Source organism: Engraulis encrasicolus, chromosome 16, assembly GCF_034702125.1.
Source record: "Engraulis encrasicolus isolate BLACKSEA-1 chromosome 16, IST_EnEncr_1.0, whole genome shotgun sequence".
Lineage (NCBI taxonomy): Eukaryota > Metazoa > Chordata > Actinopteri > Clupeiformes > Engraulidae > Engraulis > Engraulis encrasicolus.
In genome coordinates, this window is record NC_085872.1 from 32,655,325 (window position 1) to 32,677,388 (window position 22,064).

At 45.1% G+C, this 22,064-nt stretch overlaps 5 protein-coding genes across 7 annotated transcripts; 1 reads left to right on the forward strand and 4 right to left on the reverse strand.

Moving 5' to 3' along the window:
• Positions 1-3,714: 3,714 nt before the first annotated feature.
• On the reverse strand, positions 3,715-7,096 carry LOC134466069 (uncharacterized). Its single transcript, XM_063219967.1, has 3 exons — positions 6,356-7,096; positions 4,817-4,886; positions 3,715-3,766 (listed from the first exon to the last, which is right to left on the reverse strand). Exons 1-3 carry the CDS (start codon positions 6,942-6,944, stop codon positions 3,715-3,717), a joined length of 711 nt encoding a protein of 236 aa, XP_063076037.1. The 5' UTR covers positions 6,945-7,096.
• Positions 7,097-11,415: 4,319 nt separating this feature from the next.
• On the forward strand, positions 11,416-12,237 carry LOC134466515 (ATP-dependent DNA helicase Q1-like). Its single transcript, XM_063220409.1, has one exon. It carries the CDS (start codon positions 11,552-11,554, stop codon positions 12,032-12,034), a length of 483 nt encoding a protein of 160 aa, XP_063076479.1. The 5' UTR covers positions 11,416-11,551; the 3' UTR covers positions 12,035-12,237.
• Positions 12,238-14,259: 2,022 nt separating this feature from the next.
• LOC134466516 (uncharacterized) lies at positions 14,260-18,213 on the reverse strand. 3 transcript variants are annotated; one of them, XM_063220412.1, is made up of 5 exons: positions 18,155-18,213; positions 16,793-16,869; positions 16,537-16,659; positions 16,004-16,128; positions 14,260-15,667 (listed from the first exon to the last, which is right to left on the reverse strand). In XM_063220412.1, exons 4-5 carry the CDS (start codon positions 16,032-16,034, stop codon positions 14,706-14,708), a joined length of 993 nt encoding a protein of 330 aa, XP_063076482.1. In that variant the 5' UTR covers positions 16,035-16,128; positions 16,537-16,659; positions 16,793-16,869; positions 18,155-18,213; the 3' UTR covers positions 14,260-14,705. The 3 variants fall into 3 exon arrangements, with proteins under 3 accessions (XP_063076482.1, XP_063076481.1, XP_063076480.1); XM_063220411.1 differs by having other exon boundaries at positions 16,537-16,869; XM_063220410.1 differs by lacking the exons at positions 16,537-16,659; positions 16,793-16,869; positions 18,155-18,213 and having other exon boundaries at positions 16,004-16,314.
• A 2-nt stretch (positions 18,214-18,215) lies between these two features.
• On the reverse strand, positions 18,216-20,332 carry LOC134466070 (uncharacterized). The gene is made up of 4 exons (XM_063219968.1): positions 19,987-20,332; positions 18,812-19,365; positions 18,602-18,678; positions 18,216-18,336 (listed from the first exon to the last, which is right to left on the reverse strand). The coding sequence occupies exons 1-4, from the start codon at positions 20,144-20,146 to the stop codon at positions 18,216-18,218; spliced, it is 912 nt and encodes a 303-aa protein (XP_063076038.1). The 5' UTR covers positions 20,147-20,332.
• A 27-nt stretch (positions 20,333-20,359) lies between these two features.
• Positions 20,360-21,391, reverse strand: LOC134466071 (uncharacterized). Its single transcript, XM_063219969.1, has 2 exons — positions 21,010-21,391; positions 20,360-20,731 (listed from the first exon to the last, which is right to left on the reverse strand). Exons 1-2 carry the CDS (start codon positions 21,268-21,270, stop codon positions 20,360-20,362), a joined length of 633 nt encoding a protein of 210 aa, XP_063076039.1. The 5' UTR covers positions 21,271-21,391.
• Positions 21,392-22,064: the final 673 nt, after the last annotated feature.

The window sequence follows — 22,064 nt, forward strand, 5'->3', positions numbered from 1 at the left end:
CAAAACAGACAATAACAAACAGCCAAATTAAAAATCATTCAAGATTAAAAACAAAATTGTTGGTTTTGTTCATTTGAACAATTAGGCCTAAGCAATAACAATTAAAACTCAGGGCAGAGTTGAGGGAGGATAGGCGACTCCCCCTATTCCCTGTACATAGACGAGACAACCGACATAACAGTGAATAGCCTACGGTAAATTAGGCCTATTGTGCATAGGCCTATGCGTCAAATCCTATGCCTACTAGGCTACCCATCAACAAACCAGAGAAGAGAAGAAATAGAGAAATTTGTCAGCATGAGCCTGAATTTAGCGGAGCTGCTGTGTGGCGATGCATCCTCGGTCAACCAAATTTTAAAAACAAAATTGATTTAGTTTATTTTTAACAATTAGGCCTAGGCTATGCTGCGGTGCAGGATTAATTACGGTAGGCTACAACCAGAGAGGTCTACATACCGGTAGGCTGCTGGTGACGGCTCTATCTTGATCTGTTAGCTAGCAAAATCCACAGCACACAATCGTTGTATACAGTATGGTGTGGGTTTAGCTAGCTAACAGATCGAGATTGAGCCGCCACGATAGCCTACCACAATAGCCAATGTGTAACCCAGTCTGCATAGGTTAGGCTTACATTTTCCGCACTGCAGCCGCCGCAGTCACGTCAATATACATGAACCTGAAATATGTGTGTTATCGTTATGGGTCACACTGTCTGTCACTGGCACACTACAGTTCCCTATATCCCATTCTTTCCCAAGATGCGTAACGTTACGTTGTTAAGCTGTCAGTGAGGCGTAGGGGGACACTACGACGACCCGCCCCCCTCGACTGGATGTCCGGAGGCTCCAAACGGAGCGGGGGTAGATGCCTACTGGGCTCAAAGTCAGACCCCGGGCCCCAACAGTCAATGGGCCCGAGGCTCTCTCGCATCTGCCTTCTCTTTAAAATCACACTTTTGTAAATTAAAATGTTCTCCGGGGACAACCCAAACCCCCATCAACACACCCAGGCTAAAACCCTGAATCAGTTTGTAAACTAGGGGTGGGGTGGGGGGTCTTTCTTGTTGTCTGGCCCAGGGGCCCATGGAATCATAAACCGCCCCCGATTGGGAGTCAACTTCAAGGGCGAACTGTCACTGTGAGGGGCCCCTGTGCTAGCAGTAGTTTGCTAACACGAGCTTGAAGCACCGTTAACAAGATCGAGATGCCAAAGTGGGCGAAATACAAGAAGCAATACAGAAAGGAGTGGGAAACGGATCCCGAGTTAAAAGTGTGGATCGGGCTGGCCCAAGACGAGGGGAAAGCAAGATGCAAGTTCTGCAACACAGAAATAAGAGCGCATCTGAAGGACCTGGGGACCATGATGCAACAAAAAAGCACACGGCGAGATGCTTGGCGCCCTCAGTCAAGACCTTCACCGTAAGCGCTGCAAAAGTCCACGATCCACCCTCATCACAAAAACGGCGTGAGTTGCGCATTGCCACTTGCGTGGCTTGTCATACTTCCATTAATGCCGTAGACGAGCTGTCAGACATCCTGCAAGACGAGACCGCAGCATTTCAGATGCACCGGACGAAATGTACAGCCCTCATCCGCTCTATGTTGGCCCCCCATTTCAGGGCAGAGTTGAGGGAGGATGTAGGCGACTCCCCTTATTCCCTGTACCTAGACGAGACAACCGACATTACAGTGAATAAGTTGCTGTGCATATGCATCAAATACCCATCAACAACCCATGATAAATTTGTCAGCACGTACCTGGGTTTAGTGGAGCTGATGAGTGGCGATGCATCCTCGGTCGCTACAGCAGTAATGGGGTTCCTGGACAAATGCGGTCTCTCCATCGCTGCGCTTGTGGGGATCGCCACTGATGGGGCCAGCGTGATGGTCGGGAAACATCACTCTGTGTATACGCTGTTGAGGGAGAGGTAGCCGACCCTCAAATTGATCCGGTGCGTCTGTCACTCACTCGACATTGTCGCACACAAGGCCATGGCCCGGCTTCGAAGTCATGTGGAGTACCTCATCAGGGAAACATACAACTGGTTCGCACACTCATCAAAGCGCCAGTCTGACTACCGAGCAGTGTACGAGACCATCAATGGAGGGGAAGCACCCTTGAAGTTGCTGTCACCGAGCGGGACACGCTGGCTGGCAACAGCTGACTGTGTAGACCGCATCGTCAGCCAGGAGAATGAGTTAGGGTTGCATTTTGCCATGGCAGCCAGCGCAGAGCACTGCTATGCTGCCAGGGTGCTCGGTGAAATGTACAGGGACAAGTCCAACAGCCTGTACCTCCACTTCCTCCGACCAGTCCTGGCAGAAATTAAAGCGGTCAACAAAGCATTCCAGCTCGAGACAGGGGATAGTGTTGCCGTTTTCCGGGACCTCAGTCAACAATGAGGCGTGTGATAAAGCCATCCGTGTTCCGCACTCATAGCCAAAAGCAGCTCAGAGAGTTGGACCTCGCATCCTCCGCTCTCTACCTGTCCCCCTCTGATGCAGATCTGGGCACCATCTTCGGACAAAAAATGGAGGAATGTTCTCTGCCCCCGGACACCAAATCCGCTGTACAGGCGAGATGATTGGAGTTCCTCAAGGAGTTGCTGGTCCAGTATCAGATGCGCCTACCCGAGTCACTGGAGCTGCTAGCACAACTGGAGCTTATATGTCCACCGGCCGTGTTGTCTCGCACCACCACCATCCACGACCTACCCAAGGACTTTTTCCAGGGGTCCCGCGATACCCTGGAAATCCAGTTGAGGAACGTTGCGTGTGCTGGTTTCCCGGCTGACCTCCCCATCGACAAATTTTGGCTGGAAGTGGCAAACTTCAGGGACGCCGGAGGCAACGCATGCTTCCAAGAGCTCGCCTCTGGAGCCGTTAAGATGCTGACGCTCCCTATCTCCAACGCCACTGTAGAGCGAGCCTTCTCGCAGGTGTCCCTACTCTCAAGAATGACTTGCGCAATCGAATGGGCCTGCCTCTTCTGTCCAGCCTGATGGACGTGCGTGCTGGATTGGCGCGGAATGGACTGACGTCGGCCACGTTTCGTCCACCACAGTCCTTGATCGAAAAATTCAATTCGACCATATATTGAACTTCTACAGCCTATTTGTTTTTGCACGTTGCATAGGTTTAATGCAGTGCTTTTGTTTAGATGGCCTGTTTCATTGAAAGTCCTTGTTCGTAACGATGTAGGCTAGGCCTACCTCGCGCCTGTTCAGTGTTCAAATGTCAACTGCCAACTAGTGCCAGTTATTAACCGAATGAGAAATCGTCCAATCATTGTACAGTTCCAATCATTGTACAGTTCCATCACGTGCTCCCCTGTCGTTCACTATGTTTTTTTTTTTTAACTGAAGCAAAGTAAATGGCAATTCAATTTCAGACCAACATGTGTTTAGAGAATGAATGAATGCATGAATGTCTATTTTCTGTAATTTATTTTTTAGTGCAGTGAGACTAACGTTTCGACATGCGTCTTAGGACTCTGATGAAGACGCATGTCGAAACGTTAGTCTCACTGCACTAAAAAATAAATTACAGAAAATAGACATCCGTGTGGCACCAGATTTCTTTCTCTTCTTTGTGTAGCATATTGGTGCGTGTGCCTTTAAGCCACAGCGGCAATTGGCTGTGGCGCGGTGTGTCATGTGAGTGAGGAGCACCAATTGCTAAGATTTTAGTTTCTTTTAAAAGCGCTACACCTGCTTCATTTGGGCGGCGGCTGGTCGATCATCATTTGGCTCTGGGTTCTGTTGTCACTGGGAGAGCCCGCACCCGTAGGCATATGTATTCCCCGGGGATGTGGAAGCCCTCGTGGGGTTGTTTGGTCCTGCGGTGCGTCTTCTGACCAAGAGCGTAACCGCTTGAGTTTCTGCTGAAGTGCTGGCGTGGGCATTCTCTCAACTTCTCCCGGCAACTGCTGTACCTAGCCTGTCCGTTTTACTGCTGTTGCCCTTGCTGCTGTCGGCGTAGGCGATGTGCCTCGCCCATCGGGTAGCCTGGGATCAACATATGTAGGGCCGACGGCCCTTGACGCGCTGCTGTTTTTGTTCTGCCGACAATTATTGTGGACGAGTGCGTGCGTGTGGAGAGTGTGTTAAGTGACGCGCGGTGCGCGCTTGGAACTCTCGTGTGGAGAGAGTGTTTGGTGACGCGCGTGGTTGCGCGCTGACACTCAGTGGAGTGTGTGTGAATGTGATGTGTGGGTCCTAGTTCTCTTTTGTTTGATTGATTTACGTTGGATTTCTGTTTCGTTTCTTATTGTATTGTGTGTTGGCCGTGTCGGGTACACCACACACCTGTAACTGGTCAGTAGGACCACCCTACAGTAGTTTCTCACGTGCAGTGCTCAGGCCTTATGCCGAGTGTAACTTTGTGTGCTGTGTTAATGATTTACTTCCATGCATGCTTATATTCAACTAGATGTGCTTGCTGTGCTAATTGTGTGTTACATCGTGTTAACTTGTACTGAAGCTACTCAGGGGAAGCCTAAGCCAACTCATTATTGTGTGGTTACCTGTCCCGCGCCAATGTACGTTTTGTTTATTTTGTGGTCCTAAATATCATTGTATTTTATACCTCCTGACTTATTAAAAAGAGAAAGTAATTGTTCCCTGTAATCCTGTCTCTGTCGTTCCTTACGAACCTGTGTGCTTTGATGCACTAGTGTGTAATTCAATTTCCAGAGGGACTTTAGCGCCCTCTGGTGGCGTAGTCGGTTCATTGATTAAATAATATTTTTGTTAGTTCACCTGGTCATGCTACATTTGAATCACAGTTTGAGCTTCATGTTGGTAAAGACACATTACCTGGACCAGTTCAAAATGCACGATTTCTTTTGTAGAGTCGTTTTGGAAGGAGTAGGTGGAGTATCTCGCACTGAAACGTTGGGAAGCACAAAAAGAAAGAGGTTTAAATTTATAAACATGAGCTATGATTACTTGTGAAATGAATACAAACACAAAAAATAAAAAAAAATATATATTAAGGCTGTAACGATACACCCAACCCACGATTCGGTTTGTATTACGATATATGACTCACGGTTCGATACGCCCCACGATTTTATAAAAAATGTTTAAAGGGAAAAAAAGAAGAAAATAAATTATAGGCCTATATAGGCTATATATATGCTTTCTTTTTGCATTTAGGCCTACCTGCCTACATTAATTTTGTAGGTGTACTAAATGATGTTGCAGGTATAGGTTACCACTACAACCTGTTCCCCAGGTGTTGACATCAAAGCACAACACAGAGAAATAAGGGATTTTAGTTCACCAAGGAAAAGTAGGCTTCTTATTAATAGCCTCTTAGATCATATCATGCTGAGAAATGCTGACCGTGTGTGAGAGAGACAGAAATGGAGAGAGAAGGGTCAGGGTTCCAGTAGGTAGCCTATAACAACTGTCTCACATTATCAAACATTATCCAATTAATATCCAAACATTAACTGAAACAACACTGGTCATATTTCGTCAGGAAACATGTTGTATAAAGTTACTTACAAAAATGCAGCACTTAATTTTGATGTTATTTTTGTAACTTTTTGATCATGCAGCAGCGCGCGCACGCTTATACAAACAAATCTCGAAATGAACCTCAGTTAGCCTATGTTCTCACGATGCAACACGCACGTTGTCCTTTGTTTGGTTTTGTGATTTGACATTTTGTCAAGAGCGGGAATGGATGCAGGCTGAAATGGAGCATGTTTTCGCTAGGCAGGCGGTCAATGCTGGGAAGAAATAACGCTGCCTATTAATATCCACATCGACCTCAACGTTCGCCCGACTTCAGACACTTCCCTTATAGAGCATATAGTAGCGTGGTTTATGAATTTGGGCAGGCGGAGCATCTCGCTCACTAGCTCTCTTTCTCTCTCTCAGCTCAACGTCTATCTCCACTCAATAGCATCGGCGCATGCATGAATCTAAACACCTTCACATGTTTGATAAAGCCTTCTTGGTCTGTTGTTCATTTCTGTGCTTTAGCCTACCTTCCGACGTTTCCAAGTTTTTCGTCTCGCGGAGGTTGCTCAGGCAATTGACAAATGCATGTGCTGGTTGGATGGAACATTTTATAAGAGAGGGGTGAATGGAAGTGTCACATGTGCGCCCCTTTTCTACTTGTCTTTTTAAAGCACATATGCAAACATTTGCCTGTATCCTGCTGTTTTCTAGACTGAGGGGGGTAACAACAGAGATTTTGTTAGGGAAGAACTTTGGTGACAACTTTTAAAGGGCGCATCGCGATTCTGCGAGGAAGGTTCGCGATAGGGGTTCGTGGGTCTACGTACCGCGATCCCTCGGTTCGATGCAATATCGTTACAGCCTTAATATATATATATTCACCTGGACTATCACGTCTTCCATCGCCACAGAGTTCATGTCTCTTTCCAGATGTTGATTCCTCTGCAAGCCGGGATATTATTCGGTCATTCTCCCTTTTGTACACATCTTGGATGGCAGGTCGAAGGTATATCCTCTGCATGTCGTAAAACGGTGTTGCTGTTGGTATGGACATGTTGAGGAGATTAGCCCAGTCTGCTACGTCTGTGTATGTGGCTCCAGTGAAGAGTATTGATGCACTGATCAACAGATTGTTCTCTGCCATCCCTCTTCGGTCCGGACATGACTGCCATTCTCCAGAGTGCCTCCCACAGCTCCACTTGATTTTAATCTGGCTGCCTTTGGTGGTGATTGTTGTCTCAGTTATAAGACTCATGCAACTAGGACATGTTTGAAAGAGTTGTAAGAGGTTTGATTCGTTCACCAACCACTTCCTCTGTCCCCACCCTCTCTCTGTGTCTTGAGAAATGCTTCCAGACCCCGACATAGTCCCTGCGCTGGAAGATGACTGGGAGCTTGGCAGTACAAAGCTGACATCTTTCAAGCCGCAATCCTCAAAACTTTTGCTCAGATCAAGAAGTTCACGTTCCATGTCAACTTCTGAGTCAGCCTCCTCCTCACTTGCGACATTTGATGGCCCTGATGAAGGGGCAGATGGAAGTGCAGTACTTGGTGGTGATGTGGATGGTAGAGGGACCTGGTGCACAATAAAACAGTGTGTATTTTGTCAGAATAATAGTGAAGGGCGAAATATTGTCATGTAATGGCAGTTTTCAAAATAAAAGGTGTTTCATTGTTGTTCTTACCAATGGTTGCGACCATGTGGGAGCCAAGGCATAGTACTTCCCAGATAACGAACGCCTTTTTGGTGTTGTTGTAGTCTGGGGGGGGCTTGTCATAAGCACATTCAATGCAGAGTCGAATGGCCCTCTAGATCCTGATGGTTCCTCCAGTGCACCGTGTTGGCTTTTCTCAGGAGTTGACTGAGGAAGTGAAGATAATTCGGTCACTGCAAGGCTGAAACCACTGCTGGCACTTTCATAAAAGAGAAAATACATACAAAAAGGAATACATAAATAAGACACATCACACTGCATCAGTGTCATCAGCTTGGGATTATGATGAATCCCCTTTCTTGTTCATCTGACATTGAAACATAGGCTATATACATACAAGTCAGTGACTGTATTATTCAGAGAAATCAACACAGCTGAACCATGTCCGTTCCTCATTTAAACCTTTTATTTTGGACCTTTTTACAAAGTTCTGCAAAAGTGAAGATAGTGTTTATGATGTCTTTATATCTTTTTGTATGCATATCTTGCATGCCTGTCTATCTGGCTTTCATGACGTTGGAAATCTGCATCTATACACCCCTCATTCGCCTATGGGTTGCATCATACAATCAACATGACACAATGAAAGTAAAATACGGTGTGGTCCGAAACAAACCAGCATTCCATTGTTGATGTACTGGTAATTCGTGAACGGCTCCAAAAGTCAAGGCTCTGATGATGACTGTTCACTGATCGCTCTGGGAGACTGTTCACAAATGCACCCAGCAGTAGAGCTAGTCTAGAGCTCTATTTTGCGTCACAGGTCTAGCCTGCTTGGGTCATGTCAACTGTTTTACCTCTACGTTTCAATTTTGTTCCCCAATGTTCCAAATGCACCCACTGCTGCTTCCGACAAAACGGACAACTTGGAAATGGTGCACACAACTTATAATTTGGCTTGTTTGAATGTTTGCTAGCAGTAGACTTTGCACTGATTCAAGTACAGGGTAATCACATACAATTAGCTCGTGGACATGTGAAAGCTAGCTTACCGTAGTTTCCTCTGAGCGTTGTTCGGTGGCCGTAGGCACAGCGCCGGTCTTGAGAATTCGATACTGGGATTTTTGGCCAGGTTTCATTTCCTTTAGTGGACAAAAATCATCGGTAGAGAAATGGGCACTACAAACTCGATGATCAGCGCGTCGCAATCGCTGCGGTCTGATGTTAGGATCCATTCTCATTGCGATAAGCCACAGTCTCAACACTTCTCGGTTTTGCAGAGGAAGCCGGTGAAAAGACAAGGATGTCCATCTAGTCATCTTGTTTTCGCATCCTGGGAATGTACACATTCGAACCATTTTTGCAAAATCCAAATAGTACTCCCAAAAAGCAAATGTTTACAAGCGTTTTGCAGTCCTAGCTGATTGAGCGAGCGAATGAAGCTCAACCGCCTGCTGTCAGAATAAATGGAGTCGCCAGCCGATGACATCACGGTGCCGCCTTCATTGCCGTTTTCAGAAATAAATGAGCACAAGTAGGCGGGGGTGTGACAGACGCGGGAAGTGTTTGATTCGACTATGGCACATCTGCACAACGTTAAAAAAGTGGGGACAAGTCATTTATGGGCTTGGAAATATAGCCCCTACGGCTGCCGTTGAGTGGATACCGTCTGACACAAAATCTTCCAAACTGCATCAAATGGGAAAAAAGTGGTATGGGTGTGTAGAGTGATGTGTTTTATTCCAGAAATAAGGCCCCACACGCAAAAAAACGTTTTTTTTTTCCCTTTAAGATCCTGCCGGATCCGGATCCTGTGAAAAACCCTATTATCCTGCCGGATCCGGATCTTGGATCCTGTGCATCTCTAGTATTCAAGTCAGTGAGTTATGTTGATCAATATCGTGGGTTCTTTTTTGTTTTTTTTAAACAAAGCTGTGTGTACGCATTTTTATTTTTTACAAACGAACGTTCGAAGGTCTGCGTATACCCGGGTATGTATGAACAGCACCTCATTCTTCCTTTTGCCTCTCAATATAAATGTAATACAGATGATCTCGGACATGAAATCCCTCAACTCAAAAGAGTCATAGAGAGAAAGAAAACTGGTGGTGTTGACACACCATCCAGTTTATTACATGCTGAGTTATTCCCTGAGATGTTTAAAATCTGCAAGATTGCAATTGCATTACCTGTGAGCACTGCAGCCTGTGAGCACAGTTTTTCAGTTTTAAAACTGATTAAGACAGTGCTGCGAAACTCAATGTCTAATGAAAGATTGACTAATTTAGGGTTGCGGTCCACCCTGTCCTATTTAAACACCGGACTTTGGGCTTGTTTCGAGCTAGTAGTAGCCAGCTGCGTTGGATCGGCTGGGCTCCGAAGAGTTGGCTGTGCCTCTGCGCTATCCGCTTCTGGTAAGTATCCGAAACTTTGATATGGGGTTTATTGTTTTTGGGCCGTATGTGATCACATTCCCTTCTCCTTGCAGCTCGTTGTGAGCTGCGCTGCGTCGTCGCCTTTAGTGCTGGACTGCAGTCGCTTCATGCGGTTATGCCAGGTGCGTGTTTCTACTTTTCCCTCTTCCACTGCTTCTCTTGGGCATTTCAGTTAATAGTAGTTTCTCATTCGATCTCATTCTCGACAGATCGGTGCCTTGCTTAAGCTCCTTTCGGTCATTCGGAGCGTGGAGGCTGTGCTGTCGCTTCACTTGCCGTTTGGGCAGTTGTTTACCTCTGCCACCTTACTTTGTGGAAATGCGGTAAGTTTCCAATGTTTCATGCTTGTCGGCTACGATAGCGCTAGCAGTGAGCCTAATGCCTGTTTGTACCCGTGCAGGAAACGTGTGTGCTTATGCCAGAAACGGACGTAGGCTTATGGTGTATCCAATATATAGTCGGCAAGCAACGCGTCCAGTTCCGAACCGGTAAGTTTGTATGCCATGTTCACTATAGCTAAGTATCCCTGTAACACGCTGTTAACATGCTGCCTTTGCTTTTAGAGGTCTAACCCCAACCGCTACTGCTGTTTTGCCTGGAGTGAGTGATTGCTGTCGCTGCCCTTTGATTACTGTCGCTATACTGTCACTGTTTGTGTGTCCCAGCTCCCAGTTGGCATGAGAGGCCTGTAGTACTGGAGCTGTCTTCAGTGTGTGTGTTTGTGTGAGCGTGCATGTGTGTGTGATGTGTTTGTCATTCTGTGTTTGTGTGTCTTTTGTTTACTTTGTGTGTTGCTGCATTGTGCTGCTTCGCTTTTGCTGCTTTTGTTCGTTTTGTTTGTTTGGCTTTACGTTCTTCCCCAATTGTCCTTGTAAATTTTTGATTTATTTCAGCAAGCAATCCAGCTCCAGTAGGTTGAAGTGGGACTAGCTTCTCTCCCCTCTAGCTCTCCTCCACCTGACTCCCATGTGGAGTGCTTAGGACTAGTCCAGCAGACTCTTTCTCTCTCTGTGTGTATTCGATTTTCCTTATTTGTAGTGAGTAGAATTGCAGTTTGCAGTGTATTGTCTTTAATTTGCTTTTCTTCCCTCTTTTGGTGTTGGGTGCACTGGTGGTGGCTTCCCTGTCTAGTCTGCCCTTTCCTCTCCAGGTTATACTACAGGTGGTTGGTGAGTGTGAGGAGGAGTAGCTTATAAAGATCTCCTTGATTTTAGTGAATTGTCATTGTCATTGGTACCTGATGAAAGCTATTTAAAAAGAAATTAAATTAAACTTTATATTGATCTATTTATGAAATAAATATTGAGCATTGCCTTGTGACTTGTATTTGCACACTTTTTGTCCTCATTCTTACAAACTTTTGCACATTCGAACACTTTTTGTCCTCATTCTTACAAACTTTTGCACATTCGAACCTGTGAAGCCTTTTGGGTCTGTGTTGTTGTCTTGGGGTAGCGCCCCCAAGTGGCGTAGTCGAGAAAAACAAGCAGCTTATCTGCCACTGGTTACATAAAGAAGTAATGAAAAAGTGTTTTCAAATGCATTGGTTTTCATTTAAACATTAAATAAGGTGATTCTCAAGCAAATAATTAATGTAAATGAATGTATGTGCCATTGCACTAATAATTGCACTAATTACGATTTGGCACTCGCACGACCTATGAGAGTCGGGCCGATTTCTTGCTCAATCGCAGGTCAATCGTGAGTCTCTCATCGTGCAGTGTACATGGGGTAAGGACAAGCGATTTCGCCTCACGGTCGTGCAATCGCTAGCCTGGCTCTCGCGAGACCCCGAGTGCTTCGTGCATCTTCGTTACACTTCGTGAGCTCGCACAGGGGTCTGGTTCAGCCTTGTCGAGCCCGAAGTCCTTCGAGTAGAAAATAAACGTGCCCGCCTCTATACCTACATCCAATTACAATCGTGGGGCGGGGTGTTAACTACCTATGACGTAGCATCCGGCGCGACGACGAACACAGTAACAACAACAATGGCGGCGTGCGTGGAAGAGCATGGATTCAGCTTCGATTCGGCAGTTTCGAGAGTGTTATCTAAACTACCACACATTAAATCTTTAAAAGAGGAGCAGAAAACGGCTTTGAAGGAATTTGTTGGTGGGAAGGACATTCTCGCCCTCCTTCCGACCGGGTATGGAAAGAGTTTAATCTACCAAATTGCCCCGCTGGTAGTACAGGAGATGGGACGACAACAGGAGCCCATTATTGCAGTGGTGTCTCCTCTCATTGCTCTGATTCAAGATCAAATCCGCGAGGCAGAACGTTTGGGAGTTTCGGCTGCGCAGCTCGGAGGAGAGAACGACAGCGATATCCTGAACGGACATTTTCAACTTGTATTCGGCAGCCCCGAGTCCTGGTTGAAAGAGAAATGGCTGACCATGTTGGGCTCAACAGTTTACCGGACGAACCTAGTCGGGATTGTGGTCGACGAGGTCCATGTCACCTATAAATGGTAAGTGATCTTTTCATCTTTTAATTCCTACTTAATTGTATTTTAAGTATGTGAAACCATGGGCTTAATTTTAGGGGGGATGGTGGGGACATGTCCATACCACTTTTGAGGTAAACCTAGCTTGTCCCCACCACTTTTTCACAAATACAATGCGAAAACAGCATACCCTGACAATTTGCCATTGAAATGTCCCCACCACTTTTCGCGCCAAACCTACACCTTTGTGTGAAACAATATTGACAACCGGGAATGCCCTCGCGTTTGTAGCTGACTATATAGCAATTCAATTTGTCCTGCGTGGATCTTTGGTGGAACTGAATTAATTTGCCCGATGTCCGATAAGATAGATGTTGACCACAATGCCCAGACGTCACATTCAGACAAATATGTACATTAAAACTGAGTGTTAACTCGAATACAGTACAACTTTGATAACAGAGATCTCTAATGCCTTTCAGGGGTCAAGGTGCGCAAGGAAATCCAGCCTTCAGAGAGTGCTTTTCTCGCCTGGGAGAACTCCGGTCAGTTGTGAAAGAAGGTGAGTTAATGTCGTGAATAAGAGAAAAAAAGAACACTGGAAACACCATAGTACTACAGACTAAGAAAACACTACTTGTTTTCAAGATTACTTCAGTATTGAGTTTGAGCCTCAGCGGGTTGTTGTAACAATGTGTACCGGTATTTTTCCTTTGTAGATACCCACTACCCTTTGTTAATGAGTTTTGAAGAGAAGGTGTTTTTTTTTTAAAAAAATATATTTTTTATTCTGATACTGGTCAAGACCCAAACTCCCCATTCTTGCCCTCTCAGCAATAAACATATATTTAAGGTTTTGTACTGTTTAGTACTAAGACTTACTTAATTAATAAAACCCAGGTTCTTTACATAAAGTTTACCAGCCGAGTTTGCAGACTTCATTTTTGTTTTGTTATGTGTGTGTTGTTTTTCAGGCACGCCTGTCATGGCCTTGACAGCATCAGCTGAAACTGCCAACAGAGACCGTGTCTCCCGTCTGCTACACATGCACAATGCCACTCGGATAACTGTGAGCCCAAACAGAGACAACATCAGACTTGGACTTAAGCATGTTCCCAAAGACGACCTTGAGTGCATGGACTGGGTGGTGACTGAGGTCAGAGAGAAGGGGCTGTTTATGTCTCCGATCATCATTTACTGCACATCACTGAAGGCAGTTGGAAGAGTGTTCTGCCGTCTGAAAGCTGAACTTGGGGATGATGCATGGGTGGACCGAGATCCTGAGCACAAGGCTGAAAATCTGCTGATTGGAATGTACCACAGCAAAACATTACCACAGTACAAAGCCAGAGTGCTTGCGTCCTTCACTGGTGAGGGTAGCTGCAGGGTTGTTGTGGCTACAACTGCTTTGGGGATGGGTCTTAACTTCCCTAACGTGTCCCACGTTGTCATGTACGGAGCACCAGAGGACGTGGAAGCCATTGTGCAGCAGGTTGGGAGGGCTGGGAGAAACTCTCTACCATCACATGCAGTGTTGTATGCCATAAAAGGAACACCCAGGGTAGACAAGACAGTAAGTGCAGTGATTAAGGCTGGGGCACAGGGCTGTTTTAGGAAAGCCCTGTTTGCACACTTTGACACACACGCAACAAGTTTGGAGCCAGGTCATTTGTGTTGTTCCTTCTGCCAGTCCATTTGTGCGTGTTCATCTGGTGTTTGTGTTGAGCCTGCTCCAAAATGTGACTCTGTACAACATCATGTGCCCACTACCCCACCAAGATCAAGAGAAGTGACAGATGAGGACAGGGATATTATCAGGGACTGCTTACAGAAGTACATGCATACTCTAGTACCTGACATGCCACTAGTCACAAACACGACTGTCTGCTCAGGGTTTGGGATGGAGCTCATCGATGCAGCTGTGCACCACAGTCCTTACATCTTCGATCTTAGTTACATAACAAACAACCTACCAGTATTTAGGGTACGACATGCTCAAGAAATTCTACTGGTTATGAGTGAGGTGTTTTGTGACTTTGACTATTCCGAGCCAACTCTTCCTGATGACAGTTTTTTGGAACCAGATATTGATTTTGCTGGCTATTTTGATACACCTGATGAGGAGTTTGAAATTGATCAACACAGCAGTAGTTCAGACTCAAACTAGCATCTGCCCTACACTGGGAGAAAGGTAGCAGATCATTTTTGTCACAATGTCTTTGCAAATGTAAATAATGATGTACACAGGTGATTAACAAATGTAAATAAAATTTAATTGTGAAAAAACTCTGGGTATTGTTTTCACTGTGCAGTCATGGACAAACATGATGAATTGAAAAATGTGCAAAATTTTGAAAATAAATAATTAACAGGTTTACTTTAATGTACAGTGGTTAGGGATACACAGATACCCTTTTGATCACAATGTCTGAATTTGGATATCTGCCGATACCGATACTCCGATCCTATATCAAGACCACATATATGCATGGGTTTCAACTTGAGTTAGGCCCAAGTAGACTATTTGGTCAGAAAAGGAAGTCAGAAGAACAGGAAAACAATAAGTAAAAGTAAAAAGGTAAAAAAGACAGAAATGTGATGGTTACAAATGTACAAATGACAAAACAGTTACTGGTTATACAAAAAATATGTGCAAAAATATTTACAGTAAATAATTCAGAAGTACCTCATCACCATTCTTAAATTGGGTTGTTCTGCCACTCCTTTAATTTAGACTTTAACCATGCCCTCAAGTCAGACTGTTTGAGTTTAAGCAGTAGATCACGCCTAAACTTGGGAAAAACAGAAAACTCCCTGCCAGGGTTCTCCTTGAAGAGCTCTGCGTCTTGAAAGACTTCCACCAGAATGAGGATATCCTCAGTCTGACGAGCAGCATGGTGGGCACCTGTGGACCTGGACACCTCTAGCTCTGAATCTGTGGTGTCCATTAACTCCTTCCAGATTCCAAGGGACCTGCTCACCCTGGATGCGGTTTGTTCAGTGAGATTTGGGCCACTGCGTGTCAGGAAGGATTTGAGAAAATTGTTTAAGTGTTCCAGGTGTAGGTCCAAGGACACATTTCTTCCTCTTCCTCCCTTGCCATTCCAAAAACGGTTCCATGTCAGGCTGTGCGCTAACCTTGGAGAAAGAGTGCAATTCACCTGTACTGTCAGGAGGAGTGTGCTGAAGGCGTACTGTGTGTGACCGTAAGCCTTGAACAGCATTAGGGCTACACTGTATAGTCTCAGCAGCCTCTCCCCATCACCCTCCTTCACCGCATCCTGCAGGTCAGCCAGGAGGAAGCCAAATGCCAGCCTAGCTTCTGAGTGTTCTTTTTTGTGGTCCACCAACAAGACACTTTGTCTGCCAGTATCTTTGGGTACTTCAGGAGGAGCTGACAAGCCATGCTTTTGTTTTTCGTGCTTGTGCCTACATTTCTCATATTTAAATGCACGCCCACAGCCTGCTGCACGGCAGAGGACCCTGTCTTGCTGTTCGGCAAGGTCAGTGGCTTTGTCTGTGACACCGCTGACAAACTCCGAAATGTCTTGAAAAGTGACAAATCTGTCAACGACGTTGGAGACTGCCTCTGTCAGCCAGTGCCTTTTCTCCTCAGGTGAGCCCGTTGCGATGTCAGAAGGGATAAAGCCATCTGGGACGTCTGTTAACACATTGAGAAGGCATGTAATATGAGTTGCATGAACCATATTGTTAGTTGAAATTAATTACAAGATTGTGCCTTTTAACCTCTCCCTCTTGTGATTGTAGTCATGTAAAAGCCACTATACAGATGTACTTTTCTTGTTGCTTTGACCAGACAAGTGGCCTTGTCCATGTATCTACTTAGCGCATGTGTAATACTACTAAGCTTACACCTTCTGCACAGATTGGTGAAAGGCTCTTAAAGCACCATGTACTGTATTTGTTATAGACACATTTAACAGGGGCTATAATATTGTTTCACAGTGAGTAAGGAGTGGTTTGTTAATTGTTGTACCTGACACTTTCTGTAGCCCAAAGTGCTCCATAGCAGCAGCTAAGAAGAGAGCCGTAGTGTCCTTTCTCACAAATTCTTTATATGCATTGAAAGCAGCATGTGGGCCGCGTTTCGCATTGCTGCATCTGTAAGGACATGACTTGTTATTAATGATGGCAATGGCTTGTAACATATACAAGACATGTTACAATATATAGTACAAGTATTTCTGAGATATGCTAGATATGATACAAGGTAAACACATGTGTAAGTATTAAGTCATAACAGTTAGTAGATCTCTCAACACACACACTCCTACTGTCATCGTCAGAATGTGGTACCTCTCCAAAACCCTCACACGCACGCACACAATACTGAGCTATGTAACATAGAAAAAAAAACAGACATGCAGACAAAAGACTGGGCCACAAGCCACTTGAAGGGACAGAGACGCACACAAATATACACATGTAAACACATGCATGCATGCACGCACGCACGCACCACACCAACACAACGAACAGACAGACACACAATGATGAGAGATGGAGTACCAAGCCGTAATAAATTCATGGTGGCTGGACAACATCCTCCTTCATAGGACAGAGCAGAATGACTTGTGATGAAGCACCGAGCCTTAATTCATGATGGCCTGGGTTCATCAGGGAGAGAGAAACCTAAAAATGGTGAACACTCTATTTTCATTTATAATGTTAACATTGAAACAATCATTTATTCATCAGACATTGACAAAGAACACTTGCAAATGCACAAAATACTAGCTCTGTTTCACACGATAGACATGCATACCTCAGCTTATTCATATTGGCCTGGAGTGTCCCATGATCTCCCGCTGAGCCATCTTTGTAGAAGATCCGATGATAAATCTATAATCAAAGTTTATCGGTAAGGAGGGATATCGTCAGCTCACAAGATTTACTAAAAATGTAACCAGCTTTTTTTTTTTAAGTATAAATAATTTAAACTGTCTTATAATGTGATAATCCTGACTGTATGACACTTTGCCTTTGGGGTATTTAGTGCCGAGTTCTCAGGGCAATAGCAGAAATGTTTTAGATTAGGAGAGCCCACCAGCAGCAACTGGGGGATAGACCTGTGCCTGATAGTGGATTAGTAGCGGAAAAACCCAAGTGAGCAACCACAGGAGAAGGGGGCAGTGGAGGTGGGGGTGGGCTGTGGGGTTAGAGGGAGGAGAGCCTCGCAACAACAACGGGGGAAGGGCCTGTGCCTGAGACAGTGACATTACCTGAGCTGATGGCTGAACTGCTACTTAAAGGGACAGTTTGGTCAATTTCAACATGAATTGCTCACGCTACCCTTGACTTGTCAGTGCCTGGTGATGCCACATTTTTCGGCTCAGCCCTTTCCGAGATATGAGCAATTCTAATGGGGGCAGCGTTTGTTTACATTTTTAAAAAATGAAACATAGGCCAACTCCAAATATTTTTCCCAAAAGGTACTGCTGTTTGCTAGTTGTCTGCTGATGTTTTATAACCTTTTGGATGTTTTAGGGGAATAAATAAAAATGTTTTTTTTTTTTTAATGTAAACAAAGAGCTGCCCCCATTACAATGACCAGGATCTCGGAAACTGCTGAAGAAGAAAAAAAAAAAAACTCAGGCACTGACAAGTCCAGGGTAGTGTGAGCATTACAACTGCATGTTGAAATTGACCAAACTGTCCCTTTAACTTTAGAGTGGTCCACTAGGATCTGGAGTCATAACTCTGAGCATTTTTAAACCAGTGTCCTTAAGCAAGTATGGAGGGTGAAAGAACTGTCTACATTCTGCAGAATATGTATTGTTGTTGCATCCAGACCTGCTATGTTGCCCCCCCCCCCCACCCCCCACCCCCCCCCACCCCACCCCACCCCCTCACAGAATACAACATTTGCTAGCTCACCACTTGGCAAATTACATGACTGATCATCAGATGCAAACCATGTAGATGTTTGATAAACCACTCTGAACGGAGTGGATTTAACATAAGGGAGACGAAGTAGTGAAACGTTGCCCAAAAACCCTTAATTAAAACTTTATATTTTAAACATGAGATGACCAGTCATGTTATTAGCCAAAAAAAAAGGTGCACATCATGCTCCTCGGGTGTATTGAATTAATCTACATTAATATGTCCTGACAAGATCACTCACCTCAAAAAGGTTTTTAATTGCGTGCCAGTCTTCAAATTTGAAGACAAGGCCTTCCAACCGGTCATCCGCAATTTCTTTCTCCTTCGGCGAATGCCCACTGAAGGTTCCGGCAATTCCCTTCGGTGAGTCTGTCGCCCCCAACCAAAATGGTCTGTGGTCCATCTGGGCCCACTGGAACATACCTACGTAACACAACAATGTGTGCAATACAAAGACAAGTCGGTCTGAATGTCAAAAACTTTCACACGAGAGTGTTGTTTGGAGTGTGTGTTCTACCTATGTGGCTGAATGTATGCAAGTGTGTGCTACAGTGTATTCAAAGTTGAGTGTAGCAGTTCAGAATATTACAGTGCATTACAGGGTATGTCTGCAGCACACTAGTGCAGTACACAAATAACCTTCACAAGTTCATGTGGTTTATTTTTGGACCCCCCCAAACCAACGTACTCTTTCTGTATGTGCTGTAGAACCTCGACCAGCTCTGTAGACTTGTTCTCGTCTTTGAACAGAAGTCCTAGGAGATACTATATGAGGAAGGAATACAGGGATTGAAATTACTTTTTGGGCAGATGACATTCCATACCATATAATCCATCTCGTTCTAAGCATTCACAAAAATTACAAAGAAAGTATGTAATGCTTTGAATTAATACTTACGTGCGTTGAAGGCTCTGCCATTTCGGCACTGTACTTGTGTGGGATGTGGTGAACCACGACAGACGATAGAGGCTTGAAGGAGTCCAAGTATGTTGTAAGGATTCTGCTTCCCAGGACAATGTACTCACGGCGTATTAGGGCTTGGGTGTCAGGACTGGGTAGGGAGTTACCAATGTCATAATCAGATAGCAGTCGGTTTGGCTTTTGTGTGCTGAGATGGGTTCCAAGAACTCTGTCTTCTACAGCTATGTGGTGGATCCAGTGGATTGACTGGTTTGTGCGGCTGATTGACTGGTGGTGTGTGCGGGAGAAGAAGTCCAGGTTATCAAATATAATTGAATATGAAGGTGGCAGACTTTGCTCTGAAGGCGCTTCTGTGGGCAACACTGCTACACCCAGGTCCACCATTTCAGTGCCTGTTACAGCACTGAAGACTGACACCGCTGTGACATCGTCAGATCCCAACTGCTGGTCTTCCTGTGATGGAGTAGTGGTGATGCAAGTATCCTGCTCTGTGACAGTGATGGTCTCCTGAACGCTTAGCGTTTGGCTATCTGTAAGTAGAGAAGAGTAGAGTACTTCTATTAATCACAAGGGAAATTAAGGTGTCTGACAGCTTACATATACAAGACATAACTTACTGTACGCAAAGACCTAACACACATAATTGCACATTGCAGTAAACATATAGCAAAAGTCTGAGGATAGCAAAATGCTTTACATCAGCTCTCTCTCTCTCTCTCTCCCTCTCTCTCTCTCTCTCAAACACACACGCATCTCAAAGTACAAAAAACATACACTTAGACCAACTAACTACATGTTATTGCACTAACCATATTTAAGTTCATTATTACACTAATCATATTTAAGTACATTAAGCACAGCAGTCAGCCTTCCACCATTTCACACACACACACACACACACACACACACACACACACACACACACACACACACACACACACACACACACACACACACACACACACACACACACACACACACACACAGTTGGTCACGCATTGTAAGCAATGGGGCACATGTAGTGTTTTGAAACAATGCAGAGAGACCTCTGTTGACTCAAAAATGGCTGTTATTCTGTTATTAATGTTACATCCTGACAGCAGTTTAATGGATGCACAAATATCACAGTGTTAATAACAGATCTGTCTTACCTGACAATGCATGCTGGTTCAAGCCATGCATAGCTACATCCAGGTCTCTCACAGCAACATTCGGTGTCTCTGTCTCTGGTGTGCTGGACCCAGTAGCCACTTCGGAACCTTCACTCCCTGGAACTGAAGCCAAGGCAGTGGCTCTGCTGGTCTCTTCCATTCTCTCTTGGAGGCAGATTTCGATGGCTACTTTCAGTGTTTGAAAGTCCTCCCCACATGTTTTTGCCAGTTCTTTTTGCTTCTTGATAGCACTGGAGTATGACGTAGTAATGCCCAACTTGCCAAGCCTTTTAAATGCTGCCTTCTTCACCCCAGCATACTGCAGGACATTGTTCACATAGTAAGCAAAGGCTGATAAGCGGTTATCTCTGCCTTAAAGAGCGATAGATGCTGCAGCACAGGCAGCATTTGCAGACTGTTTGGTGATGGTAAGAAAAATGGAAAAAAGAAATGGTGACACGCGCTGGAAGTCTTCCTGCAATTTGTCAAAGGAAAATGCTTTCAGATCTTCAGCAGATGTTTTTGACAGCATGAAGCCTGTGAATGGATTGCAGATCTTTTTGCAGTCATCCTCTATGACCTGCTGGATGCTTTCAGTGAGAGGTCCAAACAAGTCCTTGTGCCTTATGATTTGTTTGGCGGCCCAGTTCCACTTCTTTTCAGCAATCGCCTGGATAATGCCAGCTGTGTCGTCTGGGCACACAGTTGTCTCACCCCTAGGCTTGGAAGGATAATAGACAACTACCTGCAACACAAAACGAAATCACTTGCAGTCAGTATCAGATGCTAAACGCATGGTAGGTAGGCTATTGTTAACTTTATATGTTAACCTCTGTTTTAGGTTAGATAGGATGCTGGAAGCTAATTTTAATGGTTGACTTTGACCATTACCCATGCAAAAAGTAATCTCAGACTCATGGAACTAAGCTTTAAATGTGGAATGACAGCTTTTGTACTCGCGCTGCACTGGTTTAAACAAGTACGGTAATTATTGTTGCATGTCTTATGATGTTTTTGACTTACCTTGGTAACACTTTGCCGTGCTCTGCCAGTGCTTGGCCTCTGTACTTTCGGAGCTGGTGGAGCAGTCGGCGTGGGGGGTTGGGGACGGAGCTTAGAGGGAGTTGGAACCCTGTCTCGTTTCTTCGCCAAAGTCTCGGTCGCCGACGGCGTTGCACTCGGTGTTGTCACAGCAGAACAACTCTGCTCCACTTCGGCCTTTTGCCATGCTTTTAAAGTAGTTTGCGACTCTTCGATCCTACATATTAAGCGATGGCACTTCATACACACACGAAACGACCTATGCTGAACGTTTGCCAACGTCAAACCAAGTTCGGCAAGACGTTCGCTGAGGGATTTTTCGTTTGTGTTTTTTTCAAAAAGCTTCTTGCTGTTTCCAATAATGCCCTTTACCCTCAGATTTTCACAGCACAATCGACATAATCGGGGGATTAGCTGCTAGATCCATGCTGTTGCTTTGCTCGATGTTGTTGTGGTCTGTTTTGGTATCCTCCCCCGCCCCGACCGAGAGACTGCGTCGCGCTCCAACACGTCACGTCCGCTTTCGATATGATTGGTCGAAGTAGTACGTGACAGACACATTGAATTCTCCAACCAGGTTCGAGCTTTTTTTGAATGCAACCCCCGCCTACTCGCAGCAGAGAACAGCTAGGTAACCACCAAAATTCCAGATGGATGACAATCCATCTGCGCGAGAGTCAGGTTATGCAATCGCAGGGTCGCAAGAAAATCAAAACGGTTTGAAATTCTGGTCGTGGCTCGTGCGTAAATCGCACAGTTAAAGCAGTGCTACGACCCGATTTGACACTTCACATGTACAAATAAATAGGGCCGTGCGATTCGCTGTTGAGCGCGACCTCATCTCCACCTCAGGTGCGCATGTTACCTCCTCTGCAGACCGGGGAAACATGCCTGTCGCGTCGTACGGTGGAAGCATTTCGCTCGCATCCGACTGTCGGCTTGTATAGTGTGAGGACGTGAGTCGTGAGTTGTGAACTTTTAAACAGTGAAATTCCATCGTGCAGTGGGAGCAGAAGCTTAAGACCCACGAGTGAAAA

Coding starts and splice junctions, on each gene's coding strand:
- LOC134466069 (XM_063219967.1), bottom strand. CDS start 6,944: ATGGAACGTGAACTTCTTGATCTGAGCAAAAGTTTTGAGGATTGCGGC. Junction 4,887..6,355: donor TGGAAGACGTGATAGTCCAG/GTGAATATATAT, acceptor CCAACGTTTCAG/TGCGAGATACTCCACCTACT. Junction 3,767..4,816: donor TGCATTTTGAACTGGTCCAG/GTAATGTGTCTT, acceptor GGGCTCTCCCAG/TGACAACAGAACCCAGAGCC.
- LOC134466515 (XM_063220409.1), top strand. CDS start 11,552: ATGGCGGCGTGCGTGGAAGAGCATGGATTCAGCTTCGATTCGGCAGTT.
- LOC134466516 (XM_063220410.1), bottom strand. CDS start 16,175: ATGTTACAAGCCATTGCCATCATTAATAACAAGTCATGTCCTTACAGA. Junction 15,668..16,003: donor TGGGCTACAGAAAGTGTCAG/GTACAACAATTA, acceptor ATGTGTTAACAG/ACGTCCCAGATGGCTTTATC.
- LOC134466070 (XM_063219968.1), bottom strand. CDS start 20,146: ATGGAAGAGACCAGCAGAGCCACTGCCTTGGCTTCAGTTCCAGGGAGT. Junction 18,679..18,811: donor TGGCAGAGCCTTCAACGCAC/GTAAGTATTAAT, acceptor TTCCTCATATAG/TATCTCCTAGGACTTCTGTT. Junction 18,337..18,601: donor CTACAGCACATACAGAAAGA/GTACGTTGGTTT, acceptor TGTGTTACGTAG/GTATGTTCCAGTGGGCCCAG.
- LOC134466071 (XM_063219969.1), bottom strand. CDS start 21,270: ATGAAGTGCCATCGCTTAATATGTAGGATCGAAGAGTCGCAAACTACT. Junction 20,732..21,009: donor CACGGCAAAGTGTTACCAAG/GTAAGTCAAAAA, acceptor TTTGTGTTGCAG/GTAGTTGTCTATTATCCTTC.